Source organism: Vidua macroura, chromosome 15, assembly GCF_024509145.1.
Source record: "Vidua macroura isolate BioBank_ID:100142 chromosome 15, ASM2450914v1, whole genome shotgun sequence".
Lineage (NCBI taxonomy): Eukaryota > Metazoa > Chordata > Aves > Passeriformes > Viduidae > Vidua > Vidua macroura.
The window spans coordinates 12,343,030-12,358,638 of record NC_071585.1 but is presented as its reverse complement, the minus strand read 5'-3'; the positions used below and the strand labels follow the sequence as shown (position 1 = coordinate 12,358,638).

At 51.4% G+C, this 15,609-nt stretch overlaps 1 protein-coding gene across 1 annotated transcript in view; it reads left to right on the top strand.

The window, feature by feature from the left end:
- The window catches only part of PDGFRB (platelet derived growth factor receptor beta), a 31,584-nt gene extending 18,470 nt beyond the window's left edge, over window positions 1-13,114 (top strand). Inside the window, exons 11-23 of the mRNA XM_053991292.1 lie at window positions 376-470; window positions 730-862; window positions 1,253-1,357; window positions 1,448-1,558; window positions 1,904-2,057; window positions 2,880-3,046; window positions 3,287-3,405; window positions 4,512-4,634; window positions 6,038-6,149; window positions 6,433-6,532; window positions 6,645-6,750; window positions 7,236-7,474; window positions 7,961-13,114. Of these exons, the coding sequence (XP_053847267.1) occupies window positions 376-470; window positions 730-862; window positions 1,253-1,357; window positions 1,448-1,558; window positions 1,904-2,057; window positions 2,880-3,046; window positions 3,287-3,405; window positions 4,512-4,634; window positions 6,038-6,149; window positions 6,433-6,532; window positions 6,645-6,750; window positions 7,236-7,474; window positions 7,961-8,111 (1,715 nt within the window). The 3' untranslated portion in view covers window positions 8,112-13,114. The remainder of the gene's footprint in view (window positions 1-375; window positions 471-729; window positions 863-1,252; window positions 1,358-1,447; window positions 1,559-1,903; window positions 2,058-2,879; window positions 3,047-3,286; window positions 3,406-4,511; window positions 4,635-6,037; window positions 6,150-6,432; window positions 6,533-6,644; window positions 6,751-7,235; window positions 7,475-7,960) is intronic.
- Window positions 13,115-15,609: the final 2,495 nt, after the last annotated feature.

Genomic DNA, 15,609 nt, shown 5'->3' with positions numbered 1-15,609 from the left:
AGATGGTGCCACGGACTTGAACATCCGTGTGCTGAACATCCCAAACATGAGGAAGGATGGTTTCAGCCCAGGCCCAGGGCTGACAGCTCTCCCCCAAGCAAAACAGCCCCTCTAGATCTTTTCACCCTCCTGTGGCCAAACCTCTCCTGAGGCAGAAGCCAGTAACAACCCATCACCCCATCATCCCTGGGGGGCTGCAAGTGCGGGGAAAGTGTGCCCAGGAGGAGACTGTCCCTTCCCAGAGAACAGCTCAGGGTCAATGTCAGGGGGAGGAGTGTGCGGGGACCTCTCTGCACTGCTCTCACCTCCTTTCCCTGGGTGCTCAGGCCATGCAGGGGTGGAGGAGTCTGACTGCTGTCCCTGTTATCTTTGTAGCCTTGCCGTTCAAAGTGGTCATCATTTCGGTCATCCTGGCCTTGCTGGTCCTCACTGTGATCTCCCTGATCATCCTGATTGTGCTGTGGCAGAAGGTAAAAGAGGAGAGTGCTCCCAGGCTGACACAGTGGTACCCCAGGGTTAGGGTGGCTGGGCCTGATGATGTCCCAGCTGCATCAGGATCTATGGGCCTCCATCAGTTCCTGCATGCCCCTGGCATCTCTGGGGAAGATGGGGAATGAGACAATGGCTGTAGGGACCAAAGGCTCCCTAACAAAGTCCAGACACATCTCCCACACCCTCTCTGACTCCCAGCCTCTCAGATGTGTCTTTTCCCTCTGCTCCCTTTTCCAGAAACCTCGTTACGAAATCCGCTGGAAGGTGATTGAGTCAGTCAGCTCTGATGGGCACGAGTACATCTATGTGGATCCCATGCAGCTCCCTTATGACTCCACCTGGGAGGTGCCCAGGGACAAGCTGGTGTTAGGTAAAGGCTCTGCAGGTCCCGCTGATGGATTCCTGAGGTCCTGGCTTTCTGGGGGTGATAAGTTTTGGGTTGAGATCTCCGAAAGAGACCAACCCAGAATAGACACAGAGATCCCTGGAGATATGATGTGGTCCTGGAACAGGGGGATCATCTAGGACCATGGTGGGAGGCCAGCACTGTATTATTCCTGGCTATTCCACCTTGTAGCTGGCAGTTCTGGAAACTAGCCCCAACCCCAAACACCATAGCTCAGGGCCATGTCCGTGCCCACCAGCATGACTGCAGCAAGGCTGGTGTGGTTTCAGACAAGCAACTTGTATTTTCCAGGCTCCTCTCCTCACCTCTCCCCTAGAACGTTGCCAACTTTACTTCCTGGCTGTTTCTTTGCAGGACGCACTCTCGGCTCCGGTGCCTTTGGTCGTGTGGTGGAGGCAACAGCCCATGGCCTGAGCCATTCACGGTCCACCATGAAAGTGGCAGTCAAAATGCTCAAGTGTGAGTTCTCCCCTCTTCCCCACCCTAAGGCAAATCAGTGCCACACTCTCCCCTCCTTGCCCTGCTGCTCACACTGGCTCTCCCCAACAGCCACAGCCCGCAGCAGTGAGAAGCAAGCCCTCATGTCCGAGCTGAAGATCATGAGCCACCTGGGACCTCACCTCAACATCGTCAACTTGCTGGGGGCCTGCACCAAAGGAGGTAGATGAGCCCTGAGCACCCTGTCTCTGCTTCCCTGGGCTGTGCTTAGGAGGACAACTGTGCTTAGATAGAGTAATTTCTGTTTTCTGGTTCCAAATGATTCAACGTTCTCCTAAGAAAGCCGTGTGGGACTCTGAACACCTTTCTTCCATCCTGATTAAAACTGGGAAGTTAACCCCACCTCCCTCCACAAACACAAATTTCAAATGCCAAAAAATGCTCAGTACCAGAAAGCTGGCCTTTCCCTTTGGCCCTGCCTAGACACCCTGTAGACTGGTAATATCCTTGTGCAATGAAATTCACGGTGGCCAAGGCAGGGCTGATGCAGGTGTTCTGTCCCACCAGGACCCATCTACATCATCACCGAGTACTGCCGCTACGGGGACCTGGTGGATTACCTGCACCGCAACAAGCACACCTTCCTGCAGTCCTACGGGGAGAAGGCACGGCGAGAGGCAGAGCTCTACGGGAACACCCCCAAGGAGGACCATGTGCACAGGTACAGGAAAGCAGCTCTCTCCTCCTCCTTGGTGCCTGCCCCATCCTAGCCCCATTAGGTAGGGAGGCTGGTACTCCCAGGAAGGATCCTACATTTCTCCAGAGCAGTGAAATAAACACTGGCCCAGCACTGGGACACAGCTGGCTCCTCTGTTACCTTTTTAGACCAGCCCATGTGCCAACCAGTGACCACCAAGGAGCTCCTGACAGCGAGGAGTTAGCAAACTGGAGCCTGAGTTTGCTAGCACACATGCCAGCTGCTCCGTGCCAGTTGGGAATATTTCCTGGCATCATTAACTTTATTTGTATAACCATAGCCATGCACTGAGTACAGAGACATGGGGTTTTCCAGCATGTCTTAACCACTGGAGATCTCAGCTCTGCATTTCCAGGGCAGGTTGAGTTGCTACCGAGCCTAAAGAAGAAGAGCTACAAGGAGGGCAATTGCACAAGAGGTGTCACAAGGAAAGGGAAATGGTCCTTTATCTGGTTGCCAGCTGTAAGGGATGCAGGCACGGCAGCGCAGAGAAATGTTCCCCTGGAAAGTCAGAGAGCAGCATTTCCTTCCAACACACCAAAACAATAGTAAAATAGAGCAGTGTCACCCTGCCCTTTCTGCCTGAAGGCAGCTGAGATCTTCTTAAGCACTATGCCATTTGCACACCACTTCATCCATGATGCAGAGCTTCTTTCCCAGCTGTGTGGGACATTTCAGTGCTGGGGCTGAGGGTTTGGGAATTTCAGACTCACAAATTATTGCCTCCAACCCTCATGTCTCCTCCTCTCCTCTGGACCTGAACAGCCTCTTTTCTTCCCCCCACAGCCACCTCTCCATGTCTGTCGAGAGTGACGGGGGCTACATGGACATGAGCAAGGACGACTCCCTGGACTATGTGCCCATGTCTGACATGAAGGGTGAAGTCAAGTACGCTGACATCGAGTCCTCTAACTATGGCACCCCCTATGAGCTGGACAGCTACTCCCCCTCAGGTAACAGCTTGGCCACAGTGGGAGGGAGAGGTGCTTGTGCTTTGGGTGCTGGATGCCTTTGCTTGCAAAGGCCACTTTTGGGACTTGTCCAGAAGCAGTGGTAGATGTCCTCACAATGAGAGCTCCCAGCTGTGTCCCTTTGTTGCTGGAGGGAGAGCATTCCCCAGTGTGTCCTTCCAGTACTGGGAGGCTCACCAGTGTGCTGGGTAACACCAACATCCATCTCTGCTTACCCTCCAGCTCCTGAAAGGACAGAGCGGGTGACACTGATAAATGAGTCTCCGCTCCTCAGCTACATGGACTTGGTGGGCTTCAGCTTCCAGGTGGCCAATGGGATGGAGTTCCTGGCTTCCAAAAATGTACGTATGCTGGCTGGTCTGTGGAGTCTGTAGTGCTGGTGGCCAGCAGTGTGTTTTCTGCTATGTCCTGTGGTCAGCTTCCTCCCACTGTCCCTCTGTCCGTGCCAAACTCCTTGTGGGATAAGTGGCCGTGCAATTGAAGAGCTGCTGACCACTTCCCTTTGGAAACACAGTCCTGGAGATCAGCATGACTATATTTGCATGTGACAGCTAACCCTGGCTCACACTGAGCTTCAGACCTCAAATTCCCTGACTCTGTGCTCCTCCTGAGCCGTGTTCAGCACAGCTGTGGCATTATATCATCCCTGTTTACTGGGGTGACCAAATAGCATACAGGGAGCTAAAGCACAAGGCACTCTGCAGCAAGCAACTACTCTTCCTAGACACCCTTATTGCACTGCATGCTCTGAGCACCCCAGGACTCATCAGAAGTGCTTGTTTAGTGGAAATTAAGCCACAGTGGAAGACTAGGCTCTGGGATTTCCTAAGGTCTGGCTTAGCCCAGGGCAGGCAGTAATATAGCTGGATTGTGTGAAGCATCACACAGGGCAGGGCTAACAGAAGGCATCAATGGCATCAATGCAGAGAGAAATTCCTGGCTCTGTGCCCCCAGCCAGACGGTCTGATCCCTAAAAGTGCATGGTCAGTACTCCCACAGCAAATGTCAGGGCTGCTCATATGGAAAACATCCAACGTGCTGGCAAACTAGGAGACACAAGCCAAGCTGGTGTAACTCTGATGTCTTCAGGCTGCTGGGTTGGATTGTCCAAACAGAGATGGAGACACCCCCCCTTCCAGCCCACCAAGTCCCTTTGCTGGGTCCAGCCCTGGCAATCTCCTCTCTGCTGGGTTGTTCAGGTTCCCCCTGCTGGGTTTGCATGGCTGATGCTCTCATGGAGGAAGCAGTCCAGGCAAACAGCAAAAATGTGGTAGCTCTGCTAGTGATGGAGCCATGATTGTCCCTAGAGGTGAAGGGGACACCTGAAATGATGTGAGGTGACTCCTGTCCCTGCAGCCCCAGGAGTGGGCTGGTGCTGGAGCTGGGCTGTGTTCTCAGGCTGTGTGAAGGCCCCTCAGAGTGACAGTGCTCTGTCTCCCCCCTGCAGTGTGTGCACCGTGACCTGGCTGCCAGGAATGTCCTCATCTGTGAGGGGAAGCTGGTGAAGATCTGTGACTTTGGCCTGGCGAGGGACATCATGAGGGATTCCAACTATATCTCCAAAGGCAGTGTGAGTACCAGGAGCCTTGCAAGCTCCTTCTTCCCAGGGCTCTGGGCCAGGCACCCCCTACATAGTTCCTCTGTGAGCCACCTGTCCATCTGTGTGCCCAGAGGTGGTGACAGGGCAGGACTCCCAGGAGATGATGTCAACAGCCAACCATCCGTCACTTTGTTTGCTCTGCACACTGGCAGGTAGCAGAATTGCTTGCCCACATCTCCTGGCTCTTTACAGAAGAACCTGAAGTAGCAAAACTCAGGATTGTCCCCTGTACACTGTCCTGACCACAGCAGCAGTGCTGCATCCTGCCAGCACTGAGTGTGGTCCTGAGCTTGAGGCAGGAGGAGAGCAAGGTAAGGCAGCTTGGTAGGGCTGTAGTGACTCACTGACCACTCTGGGAAGAGATTCACAGCATTCTGCTCTAACCACTAGACCACAAGTTAAGAAGAAGTCTCTTCTTGCAAGCAGCTACTTTCCAGAGAGATGTCTCCAATCTTGCAATGCAGGAGAGGATAAGGCTGTAATTGAGCTTTGCCAGAAAGCATTTCCCCATGATTTGAAAACAACCTATCCACTCCAGCCGTGAGGCATTTGTGAATCTCCAATTCTAAGCAAAGCAGGCCATGTAATTACCAGAGAATCTGAGGCTGAGAATGGAGACAGGTGCCTTAAACCCCAATCTTTATCTAATCTGCAAAGTTCTCTCATGTTTTCTCCCATGTCCTGTCAAACAGGTACTCAGAGCTTGGTCAGGGGGACCCTCCCCCAGAGGGGTTGGGGTTTTCAGTCCAGCCTTGACATAGCTGATTTCCTGTTCAAAATGGGAAATGAAACTGAGCCCCTTTGCAATCCTTCCTGGAGATTATTTTGGTATATTCATTGTGCAAGCAAATCCCAGGAGCAGCAGCCAGTGCTGCCTACAAGCTGGCCAAGTGAGGCTTTCTTTTTTATTACCCTGCAGGAGTAAAGAACAGAAAATAAGCTGGATGTATCCTTTGGCTCTTTTCTGGTCATCCCATAGCCTCCTCCAGCCTGGTCTCAGGTCTCCAAAGTCAGATAGGCCTGGACTTTCTTTAGGAGTCTTTGGTCAGGTTGTGCAAGTCAGTGTCCTCCTCAAGAGCGAGGGAGCAGACAACACACACTGTGACATGTGTGCATTCGTCATGGCAGGCTGTGATGGAAATGGACACAGCACAACCATTCTTTCCTCCTGCCTGCTGGGTCTGTTCTGCACAAAGAAAGGCAACTGGTCCCTCCCAGAACCAACTGACAGCAGATGTCAACAGATGTGTTGGACTCACAGGCAGATCTGAAGGGTCTTCTTTGCTTGTAATTTGGGTGTCAGGCTCTCATCTGTTGAAACAAGTGGGGATGCAGCTGACTCTCTTCTTGTTTCATTTTTGATTCTCTCTTAGACCTTCTTGCCTCTTAAGTGGATGGCTCCAGAGAGCATCTTCAACAACCTCTACACTACCCTGAGTGATGTGTGGTCTTTTGGGATTCTTCTTTGGGAAATATTCACTCTAGGTGAGTGTCCTAGAGATCATGGTGGTGTCTGTAGTTCTGATAACACGTTAGCAGGATGCCTTCAAAAACAATAAAAATGCATTTCTAACCTGCAAGTCCCTAATTTACCAGTCAGAGTAGCACTTCATTCCCTGTCTCCTTCTTCCCCATGCTCACATTGCATTTGGAAGTGAAATGAAACAAGAAAGGTAAAGAAATAAGAAAACCTTGGTGTGAAATGTATGTTGTCTGGAGAGTGGCAGGCAATCCTGCAGCCTAATTCCTGCTCTCCCTTTACCCCCAGGAGGGACTCCATACCCTGAGCTGCCTATGAATGAGCAGTTCTACAACGCCATCAAACGTGGCTATCGGATGTCCAAACCCACCCATGCCTCTGATGAGATGTAAGTGCTGTCAACGTGTGTTTGCCCTGGATGTGCTCTACACGCTAGGTAGAAGCATTTCTACCTGTTTTCCTCACCTGCTAACTCAGTGCTCTCCCTTCCCTCTTGGCAGCTACAACATCATGCAGAAGTGCTGGGAGGAGAAGTTTGAGATCAGGCCGTCCTTCTCACAGCTGGTGGTGCTTATGGGAAACCTCCTGGTGGATTGCTACAGGAAGGTACGTCCAAAGGACCCTGTGCTGGAGGGACACAAGAGGGTCAGTGCCTTGGTGAGGGCTCTCAGTCAGGCTTTGGAGACCAGTGTTTAGTGCTGCAGTGCCAGAGGATTTTGCTGTGACCAAGGCTGCAGTAGTTGGAGCAGCCAGTGAAGGTGGTTTGGGCATCCCAGGAACATTGCTAAGATGACTGCATTGCCAGACAGGCAGCTGGTAACTCAGCAACTGCAGAAATCAGAACTGGCAGGGATCAAAATCCTGCCTCCAGCCGTGTGGTATTTTGGAGCTGTGAAATTGTGCCACTGATCTCTCCCTTAGGAAAGGTTCATGGCCTATCTTTGTTAGAGTAAGGGCAGCTGAACCCAGCTAGAAGATGCCAGCCCCTCTAGGAAAACCCTGGCAGGCAGAAAAAGGAAACACGGCACAAGTGCATCCTCCCCACTCACAAGACCTTTCCCTTTCTTTGGTCACCTGCCCTGTGAGAGCAGAGGTACCAGCAGGTGGATGAAGAGTTCATGAAGAGTGACCACCCCGCTGTTGTCCGCACAAGACCCACAATTCCTGTGCTGAACAACGCCCGCCTTGCGGCCAGCTCCCCCACCAGCAACATCCTCTACACAGCCGTGCACCAGAACGGGGGCGAGAACGATTATATCATCCCTCTTCCCGACCCCAAACCTGAGGCAAACTGTGACCTCCCTCAGGAGGCCTCCATCAGCCGGGCCAGGTAAAAACATTGCTTCTGAGTGTTGTCCTTTCCCCCAGCTGTCCAAATCTGAAACAGAGACCTCAAGAGAAAATGGGGATGCTCTGCTGAGGCACAGACTGGGGGTGGATATACTGGGAGACAAGGAGGGCAGTGTCACCCCATCTGAGGTGCTGTGACCTGCATGAGCCCACAAGGATGGATGAACCAGAGGAGCTGGGACATGAGCTAAGAGGGCACAATCAGCCAGCACAGCTGAGCTCAAGCACCCCCGCTCACAGGGAGGAGAGCAGGCAGGGAATCACATTCTGTAGAACCCAACCAGCCACATGTTGTGTTTGAAGGCTGAATAGACCCACCTGATATGGTCTGTTCCACTGGGGGAAGCTACTCAGATAGAGTGGGGTTGCTGGGAACTCAAAACACTTCTCAGTTTCTGGGAATCCTCTCCCACCAGGAGACATGGGACAAGACACTCATTTCTCTCTCCCTCTTGTCTCCCTTCAGCTCTATGCTGAATGAAGCCAACACATCATCTACAATATCCTGTGACAGCCCTCTGGGCCTCCAGCAGGACGAGGAGCAGGAATCTGACCCACACCCAGGCTGCCAGGAGCCAACCGCAGGACACCAAGAGGTGGAGGAGAGTTTCCTGTAGTCAGAGCTGGGCTGACTTTGCATCTCCTTATGGAGAGGCCAGCTGAGGGGGCTGACCCAGATGTCACAGAGAGCCATGCTCGTGCTTGTACATCAGGACATCCCCTCCTGTCCCAGCATTCCTCCTTCCCTCCTGTCTCCCAGTGCTGGCTGGGGAATTAAAGACTTTTCCCCATTGCCATCCCCTTCCCCCCTTAAAAAGAGGTGGCTCAGTGCCAGAAACCTCTAGATCACTGCCACATCCTCCTCAGTGATCAAACCACTGCAGGAGGGAGACATCTCACAGACCAACATCTTTTCAAGTGGAAGACATGGTTGGATCTCCACGAGACGCCACCTTCTGCATTGCTAAGACGATACTCCAGCCTCTTCCTCCTCCATGGCACAGAGTTTCGTCTCCTCTGCACCAGCACTTCTCTGATGGTCTCAGCACCAGCCACACTGTGGTTCTGTGAAATGCCACTGGGACAGATAATCCACCTGGAGCCCATTGCTGGGGTGTAGAGAACCTGCAACACCAACCTTCCGCTGCTGGAGGTCAGGAGTACATTGGAGTCTCCTCCGAGCACAGCCAAGTCCTGAAGAGGCCGGCCAGTGCCTGGGAGATACAGAATTGCCACTTTCCTCTCTTGGCAGTACTTCCATGGTGGATGGAGCATCACAAGCACTACAGGTGTTACAGCTCTGGGGCACAGCTCTGCATCCACCTAGAGGCTGTCACACCCTTTTGTGCCCAGCATGGCACCAGGAGCCCCAGGGACATGCCAGGAGCTCCAAATGCCCTCACAATCACTTGGTTATAGAAGCAGAAAGGGCAGTCATTGTTGTTCGTGTTGTCTGTGTGGACACTAAGCTAATTATTCTCCATTGAAGATTTAAAGGGAACAAACATATTAATCCACTAGCCAGGGCCAGTATAAGGAAGCAATATGGTTATTCATTAATCTACTGCCACTACACCCAGCACATCTGCTGGGAAATCATATAACCATGCCGGCTGCAGAATCCTTGTGCCTTATCTTTGGGAAGCAAAGGCTCACCTTTGATAAACTGTTCACCCAAACACCCTTTCTCAGGATGGAAAGGCTTACCATTCCCTCCTGAGTCACAGCAAGATTATGGGCAGAACTAAGGATTCCAGAACACCAACCCAGGGATAGCTCCAAAGAAAGAGAGGGAGAGAGGCTGGGAAGCTCCTTGGTCACAGCTGAACTGTATCTCATGCCCTGCCACCTTCTGGGGTCAGGCAGAGCCACTTGCAGCCTGCCAGGGCTATGAAATGTCACAGGGAACCAAGCAGGGCAAGAGGAATCAGGGAGGATTCCTCTCTCTTGGAGAGTATTTTGAAAATTAACGGGCCCGGACCTCCCCCCTGCTTCTCACCTCGTTCCCCACTTCTCACAGATGGGTCAGGGGCTTCTTGTGCTCTCAGCTGGCACTTGAATGAGCAGACTCAAAGCAGGAGGAACACCAGGATTTGGAAATCAGTTGTGAACCCCACCTCTGCAGAAATGAAAGCTGGACCCCCAAACCTGCATGGCTGACACCACAGAAGACAGCAGGTTTTTCTCTGAAATGAGTTTCACTTCACACAGAGCTCTGTTCACTGCATGTCCCCTGCTCCCATTAACTCTTCATTGCCCTACTCATGCATGTCTCTCTGTGCATCCTACAGGAACTGCACAGGCAGGTTTACAAAATCAGAAATTCAATCAGCATCTTGCTGGGCTTCTGCCACCTCAGAGCCACTGCGAATTTAATTTTTTTTTTTCAAAATATGGAACTTCTGTCAGAAATCCCCAGCAAAACAGCTTCTGTTTAAAGTTTTCTACCACTCTAGTTCTGCCATTTATGCAGCTAAAGGAGGAGTAGGTGTTTTGTGGGCTGATGTCCTTGGTAAAATGTGAACATAAGAAATAGCACTTTTTTTTTGGCAGCCAGCAGAGGATATTTTCAGCCTATGTGGTCAGATTCCCCACCATCCATAGGAAACATACTGTGAATGACAACTGTTTTTCCATCCTCTGTTCCTCCTGCTTGTAATGAAGGAGCCATCTCCTATGGCCACAATTCATTAAATAATCCTCACTGCAGACAAGCAGTAATTTATGAGATCCTTTGGGTCAGATCACTTGATTTTTTTTGTAACATGTAAGGTGCTTGGTAGGATCTGTGTCACTGCAACTTGAGCCCATAGGATGGAACATCAGATTATCCTAACTGCCCCTGTCTGCACCAGCTCCATTTTTAATTCATCCTTCTCTATCAAAGGTGACCAGAAGTACCCAGTACTCCAGGTGAGGTCAAACCTAGACCTCACACAGGGCATTAACAGTTCTGGCCTGTGCTGGTCTCGACTTGCCTGGTGTAGCTTTGGATAATATTGGCTTTTTCCCAGCCACAACATACTGAGAGCTTGGAGTCATCCTCTGACCAATCTAGGCACCTACGTCTTTTCTACACTTCCAGCATTACTAACCAAGCTACTCCCTGCTGTTCCAGACATTGGGTCATCAGCAAATTTTGTTAACAAACTGTTATTTTTGGGCTGGATTGACTAATAAAAGTATTAGATACTTCTAGCAACAAGAACAATCTGAGAGAGCTACTTTTACTATCTCACTCTAGCCCAAAGATTTCCCTATCAATTAACACCTTCTCACTTTCCCTTTGGCCATTTGCTTATTTCAAAAATCCTGTTCTAAACTTCATCTTGTACAGATTTAATTGCTAATTACGTTACTAATTTCCCACTATCAAATAGTTTCCACAGTCCTGAAAGGGGAGAACTCCCTGCTGGGGGAGCTCAGGTATCCTGTCCTATTAGCTGGGCATTAGCTACATTTGAATGCCTATTGCATTTTGTCCCTTTTGTAGAATTAGTGCAATTATTATTTGCATCAAAATCTGTTCTGACTGCTGATGGGATGCTACTTCCACCTCCCTATTCCTTTTTAAAGTAGGTACGCCAGACTCTGCAAAATGGCACCATTCTGCACCCCAGAGGAATATGACCAAATACTTGCCCTTGGCCCGTGATTTTAAGGGCTGAGTCTTGCACTTTGTGGTATTTTCTTGTCCTTACTCAACCTTTCACAGCACCTTTAGCAAGTTGCAATGACCAGACTTTCTCAGCCAGGGACAAGCTGGCAGCTGGACAAAGCCAACATATTTTGCTAAGCATCCCTCCAAGAGAGGGCTTGGCAGAGCTGGGAATGACAGATCCAGCCCCAAACTCCCTCTCTCTCTGCTGCCAACATTCCATCCCTGCATGGCCTGGCAGGTGAGGGCCAGGAGAATTGTTTGGCTGTTCTGGGCCCATCAGTTTTGTAGCCATAATTTCTCCAGTGAGACTCTGAAGGGAACTGGTCCCACTGGGTTTTCTGTTTTGATAATCAGTATTTTTGTTTGGGTGTGTTTTTGTGTTTAGAGGTGGACCCAAACTGAGCCCCCCATGAAGGAACACATGCCTCGGCTTGGGCCCATCTCTAGTGCAATATCTTTTTATTTGTAGATTATATTTTACTCTACAGCTGTTACATTGTTATCAGAACCAGTATATGCATAATCCTACTGCCAGTCACTATTTCATACATGTATCCCAGAAACTAATGCAGCACTCTGGTGTCTCTTTCCACATTTAAGGTGTTCTTCAGACTGATGTGTGCACAGGTTTTAATCCTTTTGTCCTTCTCAGTTTGAGTGTGTTATTTTCTTAAGCGCGAGTGTCACGTTTAGTGTTTGTTTGTGTTGTGTTAAATCTAGAGCACAGCGGACTTTACTTGTAACTCAATTGTCTCTGTTCACCTGCCAAGGGGACTGTGACAGGGTCCCATGGGGATGGGGGCAGAAGTGCAGTGCAGATGTGCAGCCAAGGGAAGTCAGCCAGAAGTGAGAAGCAGCTCTTCTCTTTCTTCCCAGACAGGGCTCTGGGCTGAGGGGGAGCAGCACCACAAACAGAGGGCACTGAGCACGCAGGGCTTGCCTGTGAGGAAGCCCAAGGTCTGTGCAGAGCTGGCAGATCTGGAGAAGGGGATTTCACAGAATGCTAAGGAGACAAACCCCCTGTTCCAACACACACGTGTAAGGAAGAGCCATGGTTGTGCTCGATGCTTAGCTCAGGTTCCAGGATGGTCAGGGAGCCTGGATGCAGCCTGGTTGTGCTCCCACTTGGAGAGCACAGAGGTTGCCCTTTGGTGGCCCTCAGTAACCTTTTGGCATCCCTTGCCTGGGGTGGTTGCCAGGCAGAGAGCAGCCAGGGCAGCTGCAGGTCCTCCCGGAGCACTGGGCAGCTCCAGGGCCACACAGGTGATTCCTGCAGCAGATCCCAGCCCTGCCTGGGTGCCGAGTGGCCAGTGCTGACTGTAACAGTGGAGGCACCGTGCCATCTGCAGGACTTGCCCAGAGCAGGCCAGATATTGCTAAGAATAAGTTTTCATAGGCCAGCACACGGGTTGCTGGGCTACCAGCATAATTCCCATGTTTCACCTGGAGACCTGAGGCCTCTGGGAAATGCCAAGGTGGATCTAGCTGGCAAAGGCAGGGGAACTGCTCCAGGAGCACTTTGGAGAGATGACTCTTGCCTGGGGTGGGAGGAGGCAGGGAAGGCAGCTTGTGCTGGGAGGCCTGCAGTGTCCCATCATTCCTCTTCTTTCCTCCTTCATGGACTGATTGCACCAGAACAGCAAATCTTGCCCAAAGTGTGCCCTCTCCCCATCTGCTGTGCTGGCTTGCTGGCATCACACTGTTTCTCTGCAGCCCTTCTGAACAGCAGCAGCACCTATCTCCATGCTCTCTGTCAAAATCAGCATGAGGGCAAAGGAAAAAACAGAGTTCAGACTAAGGTACCAAAGAGTTAACACTTTTCTAGGTTTACAGTTGTATTTGTAGGATTTGTACTATGTCACATTTATAGCCATGAGATATTATTTTTATGCTGTAAACTTTTACAAATACATTTTTAAAGAAAGAGTTTAAAAATAAAGGTGTTTTTCATTTTGCAAAGTCCCATCTCTTCCTTTATTTGCCTGCTTTTGGTTGCTCCCACTCAGATGGGGCTGGCAATACAGCCTAACCCTGTGGTGGGTGAAGGCTAAGCATGTTAATACGCTGTGCATGACCCCAGCACTTAGTGAAAGCCAAGCTGGGAGCCAGGCAGGGAGAGCACTGCATGGAGCAGCTGAGCCCAGAGACAGGGTAAGGAAAAAGGGCAGGATCTGCCCCATCTCTGGTGACTGTGCAGCTTGTGGGTCATGTGGGTAGAGGGAAGGATACCAGGAATTGTTCCCATGTGTATCCCCACTGCCTGGAGTCTGGGCCAGCACTCCCTGCTAAGGACTTGCCCCTTGGAGCATTGTTGGGTCTGTGCTCAGATCAGGGTGGGGATGCAGGAGAAATGACAAACTGAACAGTGGCTGGGCTGAAGGAGATGGCAGACACCACAGCACTGATTTTTCCCTGTAGTTTAACAGCTCAGGGCCCTGGGAGGGCCTGGAGACAGCAATAGGGCAGGGCACCAGCAGGAGCCACACTGCAGCACACAGGGCTCCCCATGCCCAGCTCTCCTCCCTTCCCTCTAGAATGAGGAATTTGCTGATATCCTCAAAAGTTGCACCTCCAGAATCCTGGCTCCCTACACCACCACTCCTTCAGACCCACGTGTCACTCTGCTCCTATCACCTTTCCCCACAGTCACCTTTCCAGAGTCACTGAGGTCCCCCAGCCACATGAGAGACAGGCACCTTGTGAGTCTTGCCCAAAGTTTTCTCCTCTCTCTAGCTCAAATTTAACTGCTCCTCCAAAATCCATCTCATGCTGCAGAGCAGAGATGTTTGCACCTGCTCTGAGCCACGTGCTTGGAAAGCCCAAGGTTGCTGCAAAGAGGGGTTTTTGGTTAAATCATATCGGTGTTGACCCTGTTTTCTGGCTACATGATGAAGCCCCCACTGGCAACAGTTGTGCCTCCCTCAGCTCCTGGACACTCCCTGTGTACCCAGAGGTCCAAGGCATGGAGTGCAGCAGCAAGCAGGTCCAAGTTCCAGCAAGGCTCCCCTTTCCAGCACAGCCTGTCCTGGGTTCCTGCCTTTGCTCATTTTTCCAGAGGGGAGGTTTGCAGCCTCCCTGACCAGCTCAGGCTGATTCTCCCCAGATATGCTCTGAGTCACCTGGCATGGCTCAGTCAGGGCATTTTTCTCCAGGAGCTGAATCAGCAGGGAGAAAAAGAATCCCCTTTTGTCCAGAGAGGCTGCATTAAAGGCCTGGGGGAAGCAGAGAGGGGGAATTGACAGACTTCAGCCCTGAACCCTGCAGGCTCTCACTGATCCCTACCTTTTGCATGTCAGGATGTGCTGGAGTGGGGTCCTGGGGCTGGAAATGAGCAGACCAACATGAGGAAATGCCCAGCAGGGCATTTCCACCACCCCAAAACAAGTCTCCTCTCCAATGATGAGACAGACACCCCATGGGGGAGCTCAGGCAGGCAGAGAACCTGCAGTGACAAACCCTGGAGCTGTGGGGTACCAACAGCTCAGTGCCAACAGGACACAGGTGTTCCACGTGTGTCCCCAAACTGCTGCAGGCCAGTTCAGGCAGGCATGGCACCATGGCCAGCTGTGCTCAGTGCTGGGGTCCCACAGGGCTCCCAGCCTGGGAAACAACTGAGCTCCCAGCCAGGGCTCACAGCAGCCTCCATTCCCCCTTCCCCAGCCAGTCTACCAGGCACTGAGCAAGTCTTTATGAGCAAGTCATCCCATCTTTCACAACCATCAGGGCCTCCACAGATATTCCTGGGCTTCAAGTTGTTCAAAGTAAGGTTGCAGCTTCTCTGAGATCATCCCTCCCCTGTGCTCAGAGCTGCCTGGGCACCTGAGTTCCAGCAGCACTCCTATGTCTGAGCTGCTGCTTGCACATAAGATTTGGGGAGCAGGAGGAAGAGAGGGACACAAAAGGGGGAGAGGCCCCAAGCTTGTCCCAGTGAGCATCCCCAGGTGTGCCCAGTCCAGGCTGTCACCTGGGGATCACTGCCAGCAGAGATGCTGTGCAAGGGGCCCCCTCATAGAGAAGAAGGAAGGCTGAGAGATTGTTTCCCTTCTCTCTATTAAACCTGTCTGGTTTAATACTTATTCACATTGGTGAGTCAGTTCTCTCTGAGCTGGCATTTGTTCCTGGAAAAAAAAAAAAAGCCTTAAAAAGAAGAAGGAGGGAAACAAACATCCTTTAAAAAGCCCCTTTGGCTTGAAAGGAGGAAAGAATAATCAAGCAGACATCTCCTGTGGCCCAGCTGTTTGACAACCCCAGCTCTGGGCAGGAGCCCCCCAGAGCACCATGCTGCCTCTAATTCATGTTCTTCTTCCCTATCCTGCCAGGAAAAACTGCTGAGGGGAAACGTTCTTTAGCCAAAAACTGCCTTTCCTTCTCTCTGGACTCCCTCAGGCTCTCCAGCCATCCTTCTGGCCAAAACCAAGAGCTCTCCACGTTCCCATGACTCTTAGTCATCTCCA